This window comes from Haplochromis burtoni, unplaced genomic scaffold (genome assembly GCF_018398535.1).
Source record: "Haplochromis burtoni strain Fernald_Lab_line unplaced genomic scaffold, NCSU_Asbu1 Contig_146, whole genome shotgun sequence".
Classification (NCBI taxonomy): Eukaryota; Metazoa; Chordata; class Actinopteri; order Cichliformes; family Cichlidae; genus Haplochromis; species Haplochromis burtoni.
The window spans coordinates 306,933-325,125 of NW_024582507.1; the positions used below are offsets into that span (position 1 = coordinate 306,933).

General features: G+C 38.3%; 2 protein-coding genes across 7 annotated transcripts; one reads left to right on the forward strand and one right to left on the reverse strand.

Annotated features, from left to right (window-relative positions):
* Positions 1 to 11,571, forward strand: csf1b (colony stimulating factor 1b (macrophage)). Of its 5 annotated transcripts, none has more exons than XM_042224706.1 (9): positions 1 to 266; positions 1,785 to 1,904; positions 1,980 to 2,042; positions 2,156 to 2,326; positions 2,475 to 2,700; positions 2,795 to 2,931; positions 9,741 to 9,784; positions 9,877 to 9,914; positions 10,065 to 11,571. In XM_042224706.1, exons 2-8 carry the CDS (start codon positions 1,806 to 1,808, stop codon positions 9,911 to 9,913), a joined length of 777 nt encoding a protein of 258 aa, XP_042080640.1. In that variant the 5' UTR covers positions 1 to 266; positions 1,785 to 1,805; the 3' UTR covers position 9,914; positions 10,065 to 11,571. The 5 variants fall into 5 exon arrangements, with proteins under 5 accessions (XP_042080640.1, XP_005931807.2, XP_005931810.2 ...); XM_005931745.3 differs by having other exon boundaries at positions 1 to 262; positions 10,069 to 11,571; XM_005931748.3 differs by having other exon boundaries at positions 1 to 262; positions 9,882 to 9,914.
* A 93-nt stretch (positions 11,572 to 11,664) lies between these two features.
* Positions 11,665 to 14,657, reverse strand: fmodb (fibromodulin b). 2 transcript variants are annotated; one of them, XM_014336610.2, is made up of 3 exons: positions 14,428 to 14,657; positions 13,427 to 14,319; positions 11,665 to 12,417 (listed from the first exon to the last, which is right to left on the reverse strand). In XM_014336610.2, the coding sequence occupies exons 2-3, from the start codon at positions 14,316 to 14,318 to the stop codon at positions 12,266 to 12,268; spliced, it is 1,044 nt and encodes a 347-aa protein (XP_014192096.1). In that variant the 5' UTR covers position 14,319; positions 14,428 to 14,657; the 3' UTR covers positions 11,665 to 12,265. The 2 variants fall into 2 exon arrangements, with proteins under 2 accessions (XP_014192096.1, XP_005931814.1); XM_005931752.3 differs by having other exon boundaries at positions 14,505 to 14,655.
* Positions 14,658 to 18,193: the final 3,536 nt, after the last annotated feature.

An 18,193-nucleotide genomic window follows, 5' to 3' on the forward strand; every position in this document is an offset into this window, starting at 1 on the left:
GGCTGTCCATCAGCTGAAACAGTCTCAGTTTGAACTCACACTGTAGAGGGGGAACACATCAAGCAATGCTTTGAAGAACAGCGCCACATGACGAAGTGTCAAATTTACTTAATAACAGATTCCTTTCGGTGGAGTGGAGGTGAATTTTTGAAAAGGATCTCTTTGCTTCAATGTGTCTGACAGAGGAGTCTGGTGTTTTCCATTGTCAAACACGTACCAGATGACCATCCTTGTGTCCACGCTGATTCAGAGCAAAGCTAAGGTAGGTGAGAACATTTCTCTAATCAGAATTTTTTCCAAAACACCGCTAGTACACTGAGCGCAATGCTTGCGTTAGTCTCTGTATGAAGTTATCTGCTTGATCATGCGTTTGCTGACCTACATAGAGATATCTTGGACACAATGGAGAAAATGAATCATGTGATAGATGACATTTACATCATGTGCTCCTGCATTTGCCAAGTACCAGTCCCATTAATAGTTTTATTTAATAACATTAATTTAATCATTAAGTATTTATGCTGGTTACTATTATTAGTATGGCATGTTAGTCTTTAACGTACCATCCCACTTTACTGTAAAAGTAACTCTGTTATTATTATTCAGCATGTTGCTTTAAATTTACATCAAAGCATCAAACTTAAAACTTTGATGGCACAGAACTTATTTTTCCTCCTGGTCCTGGCAATAATTCTTTCCTGCCATGTGCACTGATTTAGTGCTTTGTAGTCCAGAAAAACAAGTAAGAGTTAAACTCAACAGCTCAAAATTGTATTAGGAACAGAAAACCAAATATAAAAAGATTATTTCTTGTCTCTGCGGCTTTCAAAGAATTTTCTTTTGTGCCTTAATTCATCTCAGAAGTTGACTGGAGACAAATAAATCTTGTTTTATTGTTTCATTCACTTCCCTCTATCTTGACTATTTATTGCAAAAGCTGCATCAAACTTTAGGAGCCAAGTGAGTCAAAGAGGTACCTATGAAATGCCTTTCTGTGTAATCATTTAGCTTTTAGTGTGAAGAACATGTGCTTATCACCATGTTTTAATCCTTAGTGGAAGCATTAATTCCATCTGGAGCCCATTTGACTGTTACTGTTGCCAAAAGGTGCTTGGTAGCAGACATACATCAGCTACAGTTGGATCCTGTGCACATTGTTCTCCCTGCTTAGGCTTCCATGGTAGAGGGCAGTATTTGACCAAAAATTCAAGTTATCCACCCCCACGCCACAGTCCTCCACACTTACTTAAACATCAGTCACTAGTAGTGTTGCAGCAAGGAATCACTATGCATTCCTCTCAAACTCAATCTGAAACCTGATATTTTATCTGAGCTGAGATCCAGATGACGGCGTAGAGCAGTTAAACACAAACACTGTGTTTTCTGGAAAGAAAGTATTGCTGTTACGTTTCGAATGTAGATATTTTGGATGGAAAGAATTACTACTGTTAAATTTTTATAGCTCAATTAGGTGGAAATTCAACTTAGGTTTGCTTTGAACTTATTCTTTTCTTGGAAATAATTTTAGATTAGCACAACTTGGGAGGGGTCACTGAATTGGACTGCTACAGGGTGAGGAGTACATGCATGTTGAAATGTTAAGGAAAGGCTGCCCAGAATGTTGTTGTGGTTTAGTTGTTTTTTTCGAGTGTATTATTCAGTTTAGGTTTTTTTTTTCACACTGTCTACAAGGACTGTCTGTTTGAGTGGGTTTTTTTAGTCTACAGATAGTACTTCTAATGGATTTTTGTAGTTCTCATGAATACACTATGTGGTTGTGTTAGTTGCAGGTAAAGTGTCTGTGTATGATAATGTTCCTGAGCTTCCCTCTGACTATGGCTGAGGTCCCTGGCCCATGCAGACACTCCATCACTAGGGAACACCTGCTGACAGTTAGGCAACTGGTAGGTGTTGAAACAACATTAAAGCAATCACCCTGCACGGCCCAGGCTGAGATGTTGCAATTGTTGTTTCCGCAGATGGATAACCAGTTAAGAAGTGGGTGTTCAATAAACTACACATTCATAGAACGGAGGAGTTTGGTGGGTAATATAACCTTATGCAACTGTTTTTCCCCAAACACCTTTGATTTAGGTTTTCCATTAACTGGTTTGTGCTTTTCGTGTTTATTACCTTGTGTTCTGATTTCCAACAGAGCAAATGTTGCTTTGTAAAAGCTGCATTACCCTGGATACTGGAGCTCCTTACGACCCACTTCAAATACATTCGGGGTTCAGTAAATGATGGCTATGTTCAGTCCCTGAGGGCGCTCATCCTCAACATCTATTCTCAGAAATGTGTGCCTTGGATTAATGAAGAGATTGAGGTCAGCGTGAGTTTCCGAATGCTGAACTTGCAGCCTGTTTCTTTTATAATGTCATATGAAGATGACAAATCATATGAATAGTGTGAGCACATGAATCTGCAGTACCTTAAAGACATATGAAATACTTGTTTCTTCGAATCTGCTTCAGGATAAACCAGAGAGTTTTGAAGTGCTCTACAGAGGGTCTCCTTCGGATGCATTACAGAAGGTCTTAGAAGTCTTAATGGTTTACTGGGAGCTGGTAACGACGAGCGATGCACCGGTTGACTGGAGGTGCCAGCATGAATACACAGAAACCTTTGGCTCTACCACAGAGTTATACACAGAGTTATACACAGAGTTATACACAGAGTCAATCACACAACACTTTACAGGTGAGAATCTCAATTTTTTTGGTTAGTTTGTGATGAAACACTCAGATGTCTGCGGCAACTGCAGAGATCACAAATCGTGTGTCCTTTCCTACAGACAGTTATGACAGAGATTCTGTGCAGGCCTCTCAGAGAGAACCAGTCAGTGACCTGTACAAGCTGGGTTTCATCATCGCATCTATCTGTGGAGGACTGCTGTTCATTCTTACTCTCTACTGCCTCATCACACACAAGGTATCCGAGCTTCTGTTTTTGTTTTAATTTACAAAATCACATGTGCCCTTGTCAAGTTAGCCAGGCATTCAAGTCATATTGCAAATGAGTAGACTTTGGCAGTCAGCTCTGTTCTCCGGGGCACTCCTTTTTTGCAGAAGCACCGGCCCTCTCTCACTAATAAATACCGTGTAGGCTGGCACCTACTTTGCAGCAGCACATGCCCAAAAATACACAAATGCAAGCATTGCATTTATGGATTTGAGGGTATTTAGTGCAGTCAGCTATAGCTTGAGAAGCTGAATGATTTAGAGTACACTGATTTTTAGCTGGCTGAGGCTTACAATCTATAGTGACTTTATTCACAGACTCTAAGTCATGACTTTAACATAATGCTGGTTTTAACCTTCACTCATTCCTTCAAAATACAACAAATGCATTTTGGAAAAGGCTGAATAGCTTATTAAAAACTCTCACACACACACAAAGTTTAATAAGAAATCCTATAAAGCAAAGCAATGAAATGGCACGCTAAGAACACTGAAAACAATAATATGCTAATAAGACCTCTAACAGAACAGCGTTTAAGTCAAAAGAGATAAAATACTTTACAGTGAAGGTTTATTGTCTCTCAAGTTACAAAAGCACAAAAGTGTGAAATACATAGGCTTTTTTCCCCCTAAGACTCGACATATTTTTCTGCATTTGGCCCAGAACTATAAATGTTTGGCCACCCATGCTCTATAGCTTTCTTGCAGTCGGCATGCGTTTTGTTTTTACATTGATTCTGTGTGGAAATCAAACATGGTCACAAAGCACTCTGCTTCTTACAGGCAGCAGCTGTCAAGAATGTATACTCAAGGGAAAACCGTGAATGGTTTAGCTCTTGAGGAGAGTCTAAAACTGGAATGATAGTTGACAAAGATGTTTTTGCTTAGCGTCATGTGTCAAGTTAGACAGACTCAATTTTATTAATCCTTGCAGAGAATTTTACAATCACATTAGACCTCCACAGTGATAGGATAAAGGCAAACAAATGGTATTAATTTAAGTAGCTCTTTCAAGTCCATATGTAATTCTTATCAGTATTTTGATTTGACAATTATTACTAAGAAGCTGATTCAGAATCAGATTGATTAATCCAACTTCAGATTTGATGTTTGATGTCCGATATTAAATCCAACATCAGACAGACACTGAGGTTTTTAGGCACTGACACTCACCAGTAATTGCTAAACAAATAAGGAATGTGTACCAGAAATTACACTGAATGCTGCAGCTAATGCATTTAAAAGGAAAAAAAAAGACAAATAGATGAAAAGAGACCAGACAGCATGAGAAAGTGGAACTGACTTCTGACTTCTCTTCCAGGAATTAATGATTTTGCATGGTTGTTTAGCTAATTACATGTGGTGACATGAGTACATGCAGCAGACTATTAGGGATCTTGCATGGCTGGTGGTGAGTGCAGAAACATTGACAGTGACAACTGGTAACCTCAGTAAAGTGCTGTATGTGTTGGACAATTGTGGAACGCTATTTTTAACCGACTAACCGCATTTTGGAGCTTGGACCTTGTTCAGCTTTTTTTTTTCTTTTTTGAACGTCTTTGATACATGGATGCAAAGTTATTTCACCTTGAATTGTAGATTAGTGAATATAAATCACCATGCCTCATTTTAAAGATGCTTATACTGTTTGCAGTGTAGGCTGTTTAATTACAGTATGCAGCTTTTCTATAATGTTTTACTGGGGAAAAAACTGTCAAGGCAAATAAAGTGAAAATAAAGTCAGATGTTCAAGGATTTTATAGGCTGTCATAGCTTGCTGAGCCACATGGCTTAAACTATAGCTTTGTTGTAAACAGTAATATAAGCATGCTCTGTCCACTTTTTAGAAAGTATGGTAGTTCTGATGTAAAGCTTTGCTTGATTCAAACCTCCAACTGCATAAATAAAGATCCAAACAGGAGACAAACATACAGCTGTTTTTAGCAACCAAAGCTAAACAAAATGTCTCTCAAAAACAGTCTTACTCAAGTTGATCAAAATCCAATGAAAATATGTTTGACTTCAAAAGATCATTTTGGCTACAATTCTGGTAAATATGATTTGTGACCTACCTTGGGCCACCACTCACCACTTGAGAACTAAGATCTACTGTAGCTTTGCTTTGTCTACAGGGATGAGATAGACAGTAACATAAACATTACATTCCCAAAGCCTTAAACCTAATAAATCGCTGTAGAAAGACTATAAGTTACTCAGCTGAGGAGCATGGAGGCTGCAGTGGCGTTTTTTAATTTATAGCAGTAAGATTGGATTTGAAAATGTAATAGTGGAAGTTTGAAAGGTGGAAAAGATATTGAATCACACATAGAAGCTTTGTGTAGCACTTGTATACTCAAAATTTTTCTGCACAGTATCATTCAACTTTATCAATTTAATGTAAAATACGTGAAAATACAGCTGTTGTATCTTTATGTGTATACAATCCTGTCCTGCATTATTGTTTGGGAGTCTCCTGTAGCCAATTTGCACAGAAAGTTTTTTGTAATAACATTTGCTGATAAATAGCCGTTTTTGCATAAGCCACTTCAATAATATAACCTGGAAGTATACATCTGTTTTCCAGCAATGTGGTGCTAGTAACCTAACAAGGATTTGTTTTACACACTTTTAGAAGCTAATGATAAAAGTATAGAGGGTGTCTCTCTCCAAGTGTTTGTGCTGTTTGCACTGGAGTGGAGACTGACAGGTTACAGCTCTGTCTTCCATTATACTTTTGGGAACCTTAAGTAAGACTGCATTCGGAGAACAATGTGCTCTCTTAGGATAATAGGGTACAAGAAGTTTTTAAGATGTGATGGCGCATGATCAAAGATTTAAATAGCATTTCTGGATTTTAAAAAGGGGTGGCAAGAGGGTTCCTGATTTGAACCCTTAGTCAGCTGCGGCCTTTGTGGCTTTTCCATGTTCTCTTTGTACCTTTGTGTGGGCTTCATCAATAGTTTGGTTTACACCCACATTGCAATAACTGGTATCTAATAAAGATAAGTTAATATTAGGGAAAAATATCAGCTAGTTTTATGTAAGAATTTTGGATTAGCTGAAGGCTTGTGAGAGAACTTTGAGGACATTTGATTGATGATTAGAACAACCCAGCCTATAGGTAAAATGTCATGTTTTCAGCTCTATTACTTAGTTTTCTCTAACACAGGATTTTCTTAATTTTTATATGATATAAATGAAAGAAGTGATTTATTTAATGGGTCTGTTTAGACACATTTTTAATCTGGTCTGGCTTTTCTGATTAACCTAACTGGGTAACAAATTAGGCAGCAATTGATATGAATGCAGTGTTTTCTAATAGTGTTGCCTAACCCACATAGCGAAAATTGCAATGGCCCAGATCTGGCCATTCATGTGCTTGAATGACGGCCCTTTGGTGGCCCAGATCTGGTTTGCCAGAGGTGGCCCACACATGGGCCAGCGCAAGGCCAGTTACAGACACACTGCTGGTCCTGTGCTGGCCTAGAACAGTTTTAGCTCTGGTCCCAGATATCAGCCTAATGTGTACCTTAATCAAGCCATGTAATAACAACATGTGCCAGAACATAATAGTGCAAAAGTAAGAAGCCGGAACTCTGTTGAGACAGTGAATGGATTGATTCTTATATAGCGTATTTGTACTTGCTCTATACAAGATGCCACAATCACCCAATCAAACACTTTCTGTAAAGCGAGTGTTTCCTAACTACATTCATACACATTCACATTTTCGACATGCAGACTGGCGAAACCAGGGATCAAACCGCTAACCTTCCGATTAGTAGGGTTACGTCCTGAGCTACAGCCACCTAGTGGTAAGCATGAGTAAACCTTCACTAGGTTTTGGATAAAGTGTACACTCACAAACCTGTCAAAACTGCATTTGAAACGTTGGCTACCATAGCAGTATAGTATTGCAACATGGGATTTGGGTCTTCTAACTAAAATAATAAAATAGGAACATAAATAGTGCCATCATTGCCAGACCTGGGCCACATCTGGTTGACATACACCCTGCCATGAGTCACCAGTCAGTCAGAAGTGCCAGGTCTATGACCCTGGGCCACATAAACCAAACCACAATCGGGCCAGATGTGGCATGCCATCACATAAACAGTGCCATCTAACCCAGGCCTGGCCCATAAGTGGATGACATGGCACTTAACATGCCAGAAGTCAGCCAGCAGTGCCGCCTTGACACCCGAACCAGGGCAGACATATCTGCTATGTGGGAAGAATCCTGTAGAACTTCACGACTCTCCATTTGTATATACAAACTGTAATCTATCAGACAAATATGATCGCAACCGACACAGCACATTCAGTATCTTCTAGTATTTGTAGGAAAAAGTTTGTTCAACCATATTAAATGATGCACTGAAGTTAGGAAAGAGCCCAGACTTTTCCATTGTCTCAGCCCATCAGAATATCATTAGTAACCTTCGCTAGCATTTTTCCTGTGCTGCGATGAAAATCTGGTTAAAATACCAGGATCAAGTGTAGTTTTTTTCAGTAATGATTTAAGTACAACTACCTAAAAAGACTGATCATATTTTATAGACACATATCTTTGGGTTTGCATAAGGAAGAATGTATTTGTATAGTACTTTACTAGTCCCTAAGGACACCAAAGCACTTTATACAACCAGTCATCCACCCACTGGTGATGGCAAGCTACATTGTAGCCCCAGCCACCCAGGGGCGCAGCGAGGCTGCCGGTCACTGCCGCCATCGGGCCCTCTTACCACCAACAGGTGAAGTGTCTTGCTGAAGAACACAACGACCGAGACTGTCCAAGCCGGGGCTTGAACCGGCAACCTTCCGATTACAAGGCAAACTCCCAACTCTTGAGCCACGATCGCATTTTATTCAGTGTAAAATGCAGTGCTGCCTGTTGTGGTAACCACATATGAAAAAGGGAGCTTCTTAATCAATGGTGTTGGGTCTAAGGGGACTGAAGTAAATATTTAGGTTATCTCACAGATATACAGATATACAGCAATTCATGAAAACATTATTTCTCAAAGTTTAAGGAGGTTTATGCCAAATTATGCCAGCAACACCACAAAAAATGGGCACAATCAGTCACACTAAAAGCAAAGAAGTTCAGTTGTAGACACAAAAAAGTTAGATGAATTCAGTAAAGGAAAGTTCAAAGACAGGTGCTTCAGTGCTTCCTTACTTGCCTTTTTTGCATAGGAGCTTCTGGGCTATCCTTTACAAAATGAAAGAGCAGAAAAGTTGCCACAATTCAAAGCATTTGGGGCACTAAATGACACCTATCCCAGATGTCATTTGGTTGAGTTAAACCTTGGATTAACCAGTCCAGGACAGAAAAACAGATACAGCCAAGAATCACCTATTAACTGAGCAAGTCTTTGGACTGTGGGAAAAAGCTGGAGTACCTAATAAGGCACAGAGAGAGAATGCACACAGTAGTGTCAACCACTGCACCATGGTGCCACATATAATACCAAGTTTCAGAAAGGGAAGCATGAAATGTGGTATTTAACCATTAGGGAGCAAAATAACATTTTGGCTGTTTTCTTTTTGCTTTGAACAAATATTTGTTGTCTGTTGAAAAGTGGGAGGCTGAACTTCTAATGTTCTTCTAATTACCAAATTTGACTGTCACAGTGGATCACGATGAAATATCTAAAAATATACCCAGGACAGTCATCTTGGAATGTGCTCCACAACTGGAACAGAACTTCTGACCATACTTAGAAGGATGCCGAAAAGGAAGTGAGAGCTAATCTTCGCAACTGTTTTGCATATTGACAGGAACCTTGGTGTGTTTCATTACTTGGGGTTGTTAATCAAAAACGTATCTTTTTCTGTTAGTCTTTATTCTCCTCCTTCTAACAAGACCACTTCAAGCAGTGGAACTGATTTTATCTCTTATGACTTGACATTGTAGTTCCCAGAAAAAGCTCTGAACCCTTTGGAATTGGGAGAATTTCTGTGTTGACTACACACAAAAATGTGGTCTGATATTAGTTCATCTTAAAGGTAAACTAATAATGAACAAAGAGTTGTACTTTTCATGTCTTTATTGAACATAATGAGCAATCAAGCACAGTGAAGACTGAAAATACTCTGCTACAAACTGTTGAGCTTCAGTAACTTATAGAAACTTCTTTTCTCCGTTACATGGTGCTCAAAGTGGTTTAAAAGACTTAAGACAACAGTGAATACATGTTGTTCTATTTCTCCTAAAAAAAAAGCTGTTTAAATGTTCCCACATGGAATTGTTCCCTCAATGGACGCAATGCCCTAAGGGAGCAAAGCAGCCCAAAACTACAACGGTGCCTCCACCATGTCTAACATCTGGGAGACGTGGTGGAGGCTTTGTTGTGTGCTGTAGTGCCTTTTAAAATAAAAATAAATAGCACTGTGTAAGTCCTATATTTGCTCACATAAGACATTTTTTCTTATTGTGAATTGATGAGCATCCAGCTTTTCAGACACACTTCTGTAGCCTTACTAAGTGCATCTTCACAACATTTCTTCTAAAGTTCTGTGAAAGTTTCTACAATTGCGGCATGATTCACAATGCAATTCTTCTTGAAAAAAGTAGTGAACCATGAACAAGACTTTGCATGCCTCAAACAACCCACGCATCTCATCTTCTTGAAGAAGGTTTTGAATAAGTCACATTTTACAAGCTGGCAATGTGAGTGATTGTGCAGTGTTTTCCATAAAGACAAGTCCAACTGTTTGTATTATGTGTTCAGATATGTTGATGTGTAAAAAATGTGCTTTTTTTTCCCAATACAGAAAACTTACAACCCTTATGGATCAAGATTACAAACAAACGCAAGGTGAGAATATACGGATTAATTAAGCAAAAAGACTGATGTTGTGTTTTTTTACTGAAATGACGCTAAAGCATGCTTCTGTGGTCTTATTAAAGCACAGACCTGCAGGACATAGAAATTGAGGGACAGTAATGTGAGTATCCTACTGGCCTATAAAGCATTGCTAACAGTTAATCATCTGGAGCTGTTTAAATGCGTTAAACAAATGCATTATGTGCAGCAGTATAACTGCACATATGTCTTTATGTTTTTATGTATTTTGAGTATTGTTTTCTCTCTCCAGGCAGTCACTGCAGCAGCAGACAGAGCACTTGTGAACCTGAGTTTTTGTGTCAGTATATGTGTAATGTATCATGCACACCTTTTGGATAAGAAGCTTTGCTTGATCTGAGACCAAAGATGGAACTTATTGTTAATAATGTGGTATGTATATTATGTTTATGCATTTTCTATTGCAGATAACTTTTTAAGTTCACAAAAAAAAGTGTTTTTTAAAGCAGTTATGTATGTTGAATTATGTGTTTCTATTTGCTACAAGTTAACATCATGTTTTTAATGTTATTTGCCAAACATTTCCAAGAATTATTTATTATCGTCACTTTATTCAATCACTGTATTGGTAATAAAAGTTAACTATCGATAACCAGCTGAAACTTTATTTAGCTAACCAGCTGTCCAGTTCATAACTGAACACAGTACATTCACATCTAAAGAGCGGGTCATGTTCTCATTAAAGGATTTATAGCCACTTCATAGTATCCACTGTTGTACATTTTGTGTTGGAATTTTTTTTCTCTTGCAAAAACTTGCAAAGTTTATCAATCTAAAAAGTCTTTACATAGTTGCTCTTTTGTTAAGAGAATTCGATTTTTTATGTGATTGTTTTTTTTAAGTATTTCAAAACTGTACAAACAGTTTCAATATGACTTCTGTACAATAATGTGTTGTTGGTTACGAGAATAGTTAGGAAATTATTACAATAGATGCATATCACTGCTGCAGCTTCAAAGGAAATGTGTTTTATTACATATGGAGGTGACAGATTTTAGTGGGAATAATAACACAATTTATTCATACGCACGCATTACAATCATTACTGCATGGTAATGACAAATAACTGGTTATAATACTGAGAAAACATAAAGGCTTTGTGCACGTGGGTTTCTCTAATGCTGTCAGTTGCTTGTATTCACTTGTATTTACTCCATGATGGTCAGGCCAAATGTTTTATTTGTGTTAATAAATACTTTAATGGTTTTCAGAAGAACTGGACAATTCCCCAAAAAGTGAAACATTTGCATGTGGCTTTGAGAGGACCAAATCAGTAAATCATGTCGAAGGATGTGCATATGCATGTGAGCTGGCCTCTGTTTTGTTTTCAATGAATTTTTGAAGAAAACAGAGGGAAAACACAGCTCTTCGACCCATCGTCTGCAGTACCAACTGCAACCTGCAAAACAGCATAATCTATAACACACTTAATTTCACATGCTACCGCTTATCAGAGTGCAAACCACCGTTGCATGGCAGTGATCCATACTTTATCCCAAGACACTGCACCATTACAAAACAAGTAAAGCATTTCTCTAATTCAATTTAGTGCCTTTCTGCAAGGGATTAAAGGCAGCTGTTGAAGATGAAAAGGCAAGTTGTCTTCAACAATAAATATGTGGGAACTGCTTAAGATCAGTTAGAAGAAGTGGAGATACCTTTTGACAGTCCTCTTTCCCAGCTCATCTGCTTCTTACCTTCAAATTAGAGGAAACCAAATTAACTTGTTGTCAAAAACTGATGGGTCACGTGGCCCAATAGGGTCTTGAAAAGTCACTGTGTGAACTGAAGTAAACAATTAGATAACAGTGAGACATAACAGTCACGGCTCATTTGAAGTAGAATACATATTTAATTAGAGACACACTTAACCAGACAATTTCACATGTTAAATGTGAACAGGGAGAAAATCAAAATTGTCCTATGGACTGAATAACCAGAAGACAAAGTGTAAATGCTTTACTCAGTGTGCATCACTGATTATAATTTTAAAATGTTCACAAAAACATATTGATGATAATTACTGCTCCCTTCCACCAGGTGCCACATGATGGAGGCAAAAATCCAATGGCTGGCAGTTTCATATTATATTTTATATTATATTATATTCCTATTATACCTGAGCACTATTATTACTAACCATTTTACCAGACAACTGGAACCAATTAATTAGTTGAGCGGATGTAACTCATTAGACCAGATCTCTTCACTCTTTGTCATCCACATGTCTGCCACCCGGATATGTGATTGTAAAACTATGGTATTTCCTTTTGGTTAGTTTTATAATTTCAATAATGCTAACAGCTTTCATAACAGCTTAAACAAACATTATGCAATCATGTTTTAATGAAGAGGAGAGTGAGTAATATAAGGAAAATGCAATGAAGCATAATAGCATGGCATGTGTTACAGATAGAGACATTTCGGAAACCTCTACACATCAATGAAAGCAACATGCCGCAAACAGTAGGCGGCTTCAGCAGGAATGTCTTTGGCACTGATCTCATTAGCATCGAGACGGAGCATCTTCAGCCTGGAGAAGTTTGACATGTCAACAGCACTGCAGAAACTGCTCAGGGAGAACTCTGAAAGAGGAAAGGGGCGAGAAAATAGGTTACTCTCATCTTTTGAGATGTGAAGCAGAAAATGATGTCTTGATGATGTCTGTTCACCACAAGTGTTACCAAACCAAGCTAATTGCTACATATACCTATGCATATTAGTCCGTGCAAACTCCAAAATGTATGACTGTGTCAGAAGGGGCAGATCTTCTCTAAACTTTTCTTTAAATGGAGTCAGTAAAGAGTTATTTTCTGGAGTTTGTCAAAAAAAAAAAACCTGCATTGTTTTCTGTTGAGAGCTCTAGTGTGAGGATATCTGGTGTTTCGTAAAGTTTCTACCATGACTGAGAGACAGTTCGTGGAAAATCCCTGCTTCAAGGGAATAATTTAAATAACTGGTAAACAGTTTGAAAATCTTGCTTTTGCTGTCATCTAGTGGTTGAAATGTTCTCTTTGCTGCATGTGCAGCTCCGATCCCGAACATCACATGCAGACATTAAATGATTCTTATTTAAAGATTGGGGGAAAAAAATTAAATTTTAGGAAGTTGATAAGCCAAATAAACACATTTGTGGATATATACATACAAGCTGGATGACCGTTTGAATGAAGTTGAGTAATATAGCTAAGAAGCATACAGGATAACTAGCATGAGTCTTTATCAACCAAGCAATGGGAGAGGATTACACCACTGGAGGCATCCTGGAGCATAACAAATTGACTAACAAACCATATTTGGACAAAGCACAGTCCTTTTAAACATTACATCTAAAGTCTTCAAGATTTCTGTATTATCACTCGCTTTATATGCATGAGTGGCATCGTGTGTGTCTCACTGAGTAAAATCACTAAACTACTGGAGAGCTCCGAGTCTTACATAAAGACAGCCTGCAACATTCAGGAAATTAGTTCTGCACTGAGGGTGTATGTAATCACATTACTCTTCTTTGCTTATTTTTAACCTTTTTGTCTTTCTGTGCCCATAAAATATTTCAAGGCATTATCTAATTTAAAGTAATAGAAGTCCTCATACCTTTAATCTTATTGCCTTGCAAGTAAAGGTTCTCCAGGTTCATGCTGACAACAGGAATCTTTTCCAGTTTATTGAAGGACAGGTCAAGCTCGACCAACGTGCTGATATTGAAGACATTGGAAGGAAGTCCTTCATTAGTCAGCTTGTTATGAGCTAAGCGGACAAACTGCAGTTTGGGATACATGGTGAGAAAATCTGCTGGAATGCTTTCTATATTATTAAATTCCAGGTATAGCTGCTGCACCCTCACAGGGAGGTTGTCAGGGATTTTCCTTAGCTTGTTTTTCCTGATATCCAGCATTGTCAGAGACTTGAACCCCTTGAACACACCTCCAACGTCTTCTATGGCATTTGCTTGGAGATGAAGGGTGGTGAGGTTGGTCATCCCCTTGAATGAGCTGGCAAGGACTTTTGATATCTTGTTGTGCCCAAGTCGCAGGTCTGTGATTGAAGTGGGCAAGTTAGGAGGCACGTGTGTTAGGTCATTGTGATCCAAGAGGAGCCGATCCAAGTTCTTGAGCTTGCTGAAGACGTTCTTGCCGATTTTGTCTGAGCTGAGCTTGTTGTGAAATAACACAATCCAGACCAAGTCGGTAGCGTTATCAAACACCCCATCCTGGATGCCTGTGATCTGGTTATGCTGCAGGTAGACATATTTTATATGCGAGGGGACATAGGGAACATGCTGAAGGTTGCGGCTATGACAGTACATGGCTGTGGGGTAGACTGAGGGGCAATTACACTCCAGGGGGCAATTTGCATCCTCAGCCTGCAAACCAGCGTGCCATTGTCGCCTGCGCAGGTGGGACAGCCACTGGATCTGGCTGTAGTGTTGGCCAATACCCAAATCCACTATTCCTATTGTGAGGAGCACCAATGTCCACATGATCATTCTGAAAAACCCAGGAAAAACGGGGAGAAATTATGTAGTTGAAAAGGTAATAAGAAGTCTTAACAACACTGATCGTTGTGGAAATGATTGGCAACTAACACTGACTTACGCTGCTGTATTAACTTCAGACAGATCTCATTCTTCCTGCTCCACTTTTTAAATGTAAGGTAGGTGCAGTATACCTACCAGTTGGCCGATCTGAGATGATGCTTCCTCCCTTGCTCACGCTGCCCGTGTGTTTCTCAGAATAAGTGGAAAATGTTGTCGGTATAGAGTAAATCCCCTCTCTCTGAGGCTGTAGCCCCTGTGGCCCCAGCCACTCTGTCTCATTAGTGCACATATATTTTCCACTATCTACACATCAACATATCACCTCCAGCTATGCAAATATCAATACCATGTGTGAACTAGTATGGACATCTGCTTTTTAACAGCCTTGTTTTCCTTTACTGCGTCACGCCTTATCATTAGTACAGCCATGCAGTCTGGCTTGATGTTTACTATTGTGGTGTGGTGGTCATGGAAAAATTGGGGTGGAGGTTATGCTATGGAATTGCACTGTTGCCTTGATAATTAAATTAGCGCCATTATTTCTTGGAAATACTGGAAGAGTTAAGTATAATTTCAAGTACAGTTTTTAAATGGCAGTATGTTTTTGTCTAGTATATACTATGCAGTATGTTTCAACAAAGTATGTCAAACCCCGTCATTTTTTTTACTATCTTTGCCTACAAGCACTACTTTTCTCAATTACTGTATTCAAGTGGTGAAGAAAGATAACATGTGTTTTTGCTGGCATCTGCAGACAGAAGTGCATCATTATCAGCCAGCGGATAGATTTCAGAATAGGCCTTTTCATTCATGTCCTCCTCCAAATTGGATGCAGAGTTTCAGGGATTATGTGTGTGTGTGTGTGTCTTTCCAGTCTTCTTTCTACGCCCCTCTGAGACAGTGAGAGGCAATGTGCTGATTTAAGATGGAAGTGGTTCAAGACGTAACATACCTTAACTAAACTCTTAGATCTTAGATGAAAGATGAGGGAACCTGAGGATAACAGATGGGAAGCGTTCCAGGAAAGACTTGGAAGACTTTCCCCCTTTTTTCTGAAACAACAAGACGCTCTATCCCTAAAGAACTCGTTTTCTAAACTATCAAACTAAGTAGCTACATTTTCTAAGACCCGATGATCAAATATCATTCTGCTAAATCAATTAAAAATGGCTATGCTTCATCACAAAGTACCTCCAAAGTAGAAATATTGGTGAAAGAAATTAAAATCTTTCCAGTAGAACCATGTCCGTGTGAAAACTTTGGCCTTGATCAATCATTGTCACACAAAATCCAGATTTCACTTTAATCTTCTTTATACAACCCAGATTTTTTAGATAGTATGAGATAAACAGCTTTGTTTTTTCTCTGTGTATCTTTGAGTACAAAACAAAGACAGTTTGAATTAAAACAGGATTTGAATAAAACCGAAGGTATTTTCTTATAATGTGAACGTCGTGTTTAATCCAAAACATCTGACTCAATGTTAACTGTGGCTTACACTCATGAGTACGTCACACCACACAATAAATGTTCAGCAGACCCATTCTCTGCTTCGTGACCTGGTAAATATGATATTTCTTATTGTAAATGAATTTCAGTACTGAATACAAATAGTAGGAAGTAAGCATGCTAATTTGAAAATTTCTGAATAAGAATTCTTAAAAGAGTTAGAGGAAGAAAGAGTAGGCAAAGACCGCAGAACAGTTTTTAAATTTTCAAGTACACATATGGACACACTAGTTTTTATACTGAGGGCAGTAAACTGTTGGATGTGGGGGAAGTTCATGTCATTGAGTTTAATCCTAACATAAAATGCTATGGTTCTAACATGGGCATGCTACCATTCCAAACAGTTTAGAGATGCAAGCTGGTTAGCCACCATAACAGTGACTTTGCAGCTATTTTGTTAAATCATGACCAGTGGCGCTGTGGTTGGCATTGTTGCCTACAGCAAGATAGTTCTAGGTCTGCCTGGCTGGGACCTTTTGCACCCACAAACTCCAAACTCCACATATCTCCATAATAATAGTACAAACTCCAAAAATGTGTGTTAGGTTAATTAGTTATTCTAAATTAGCTGCTGGTGTGAATTCCTGCTCATAGTCCCTTTCGTTGAATGAATATCTGCCAGTTCCTCCGATTGAGCTCTATCACAGATATGACATTTGCGTGAAATCACAAAGCTCATCTAGACTTTTCCATCCTTGGATGTGTGGAGCCCGGAAAGCTTGCTAGCAAAGGTTCCACTCTACATCAGTGAAGTTCTGGTATTTCTCTGCAAGTTTAATTTTATAATGGTGATTAAAACAATCCTTAAACTAAGGTTTGCAAAACACAAACTACGAATAGGGCTTTACATCTGACTTTAATAAATAAATACTTTTAAGTGTTATGTCTAATTTAAAAACTCTTTTTTAATCTTTCAGGTCTTTCAGTTTCAATGTATTTACAGTAAAACTCCATTCACAGTGCTTATATAAATTCAAAAAATAAATGTTAAAAATCTGCATTTGGCTTCAAAATATAAGTTTTTTTGTGATTTCCCACAAAACTGCAAAAATAAAATAGTAAACTATTCTCTGATAGGGAGTGTATCAAACTGGCTGAAAATTTGCACCTTATTTCTCAATGACATAACAGGGGTAATCAGAGGCAACCAACAGGCATGAAGTGGCCCAGGGGCCATTCAGTGCTGTGTCTAATTTAAGTCCTACCTTCAATATAAAGAAAACAGAAACAGAACATAGCATGGACTTCATGGACATCCTTAAGAAAAGCTGGGGCAGAGCAAAGTTATAATTGCTTTGTTGTTTTATTGGCTCCAGTATTAGTTTTACTTTCTTTTTTTTATAATTTTAATGTGAATAATCTTTTTGTAAAGAGCTAAATATAAGAAGTTCTGTATAGATATTAATGTTGTCTGAGGTTAATTGGGTTGGTACATTTGGCCAAATTAATGAGAACTAAAGCACTTTTTCTCTATATTATTTTTGTTAGTGCACAATATTGTTTGAGTTGTCTTTTTAAATAATTTTTTTTAGTTACCCATGGTTTAATTATTTTACAAGTTGCTTTACTTTAGTTTTTGTTAAATGCAATAACCTGGGGCGCCGGCATGTTTCCCACTGTGTTGCATTTCCTCTTCTTTTAACAACACTCTTAACAACGCTGTTGGGAACTGAGGAGAGCAACTGCTGTAGTTTCAAAAACATTCTTTGCTTGATATAAGATTCAGCTCCTCAAAGGTTTAAGGCCTACTATGTTATATTACTCATTTCGTCATGCACCGAGTGTTTTCAGTGAGTGAGAAGTCTGGGTTGCAGGCATGTAAGCTAAGCACCTGGAGTCTTTTACAATGGAGCCATGCTGTTGTAGTACGTGCAGAATCTGGTTTGGCATCGTGTTCCTGAAATAAGCACAATCTTCATTGAAAAATATGTCAGAATACCATCACAGATGTTTGCTTTTGAACTATCCAATATAACAATCATTCCCTCTCATCTTTACCCTGCATAGTGCTGTGTCCATGATTAAAAAAAAAAATACAAAAAATCAAATTTTAATTGGTCAAACCACAGGACCGTTTTCTACTTTGCCTCATTCCATCATAAATGAGCTTGGGCCCAGAGAAGGCGCCAGCATTTCTGGATCTTGTTTATATATATTTTTTTCTTTGCTTGGTACAATTTTAACTTGCATTTGTGGATACTGCCACAAACTATATTTACTGGCAAAGCTTTTCAGAAGTTTATTGTGTCTGTTTTTAATGCAGAGTTCTTTCTCCCGAGGGCCTGTAGATCACGTCCATTCACAACTGGGTTTTG

Excerpts from the sequence above, each read along its gene's own strand:
- fmodb (XM_014336610.2), bottom strand. The coding sequence starts at position 14,318 with ATGATCATGTGGACATTGGTGCTCCTCACAATAGGAATAGTGGATTTG. Across the intron at positions 12,418-13,426 it reads GCAAGGCAATAAGATTAAAG|AGTTCTCCCTGAGCAGTTTC; the intron begins GTATGAGGACTT and ends TTCCTCTTTCAG.
- csf1b (XM_005931745.3), top strand. The coding sequence starts at position 221 with ATGACCATCCTTGTGTCCACGCTGATTCAGAGCAAAGCTAAG. Across the intron at positions 1,905-1,979 it reads TGCTGACAGTTAGGCAACTG|ATGGATAACCAGTTAAGAAG; the intron begins GTAGGTGTTGAA and ends TTGTTTCCGCAG. Across the intron at positions 2,043-2,155 it reads TCATAGAACGGAGGAGTTTG|AGCAAATGTTGCTTTGTAAA; the intron begins GTGGGTAATATA and ends GATTTCCAACAG.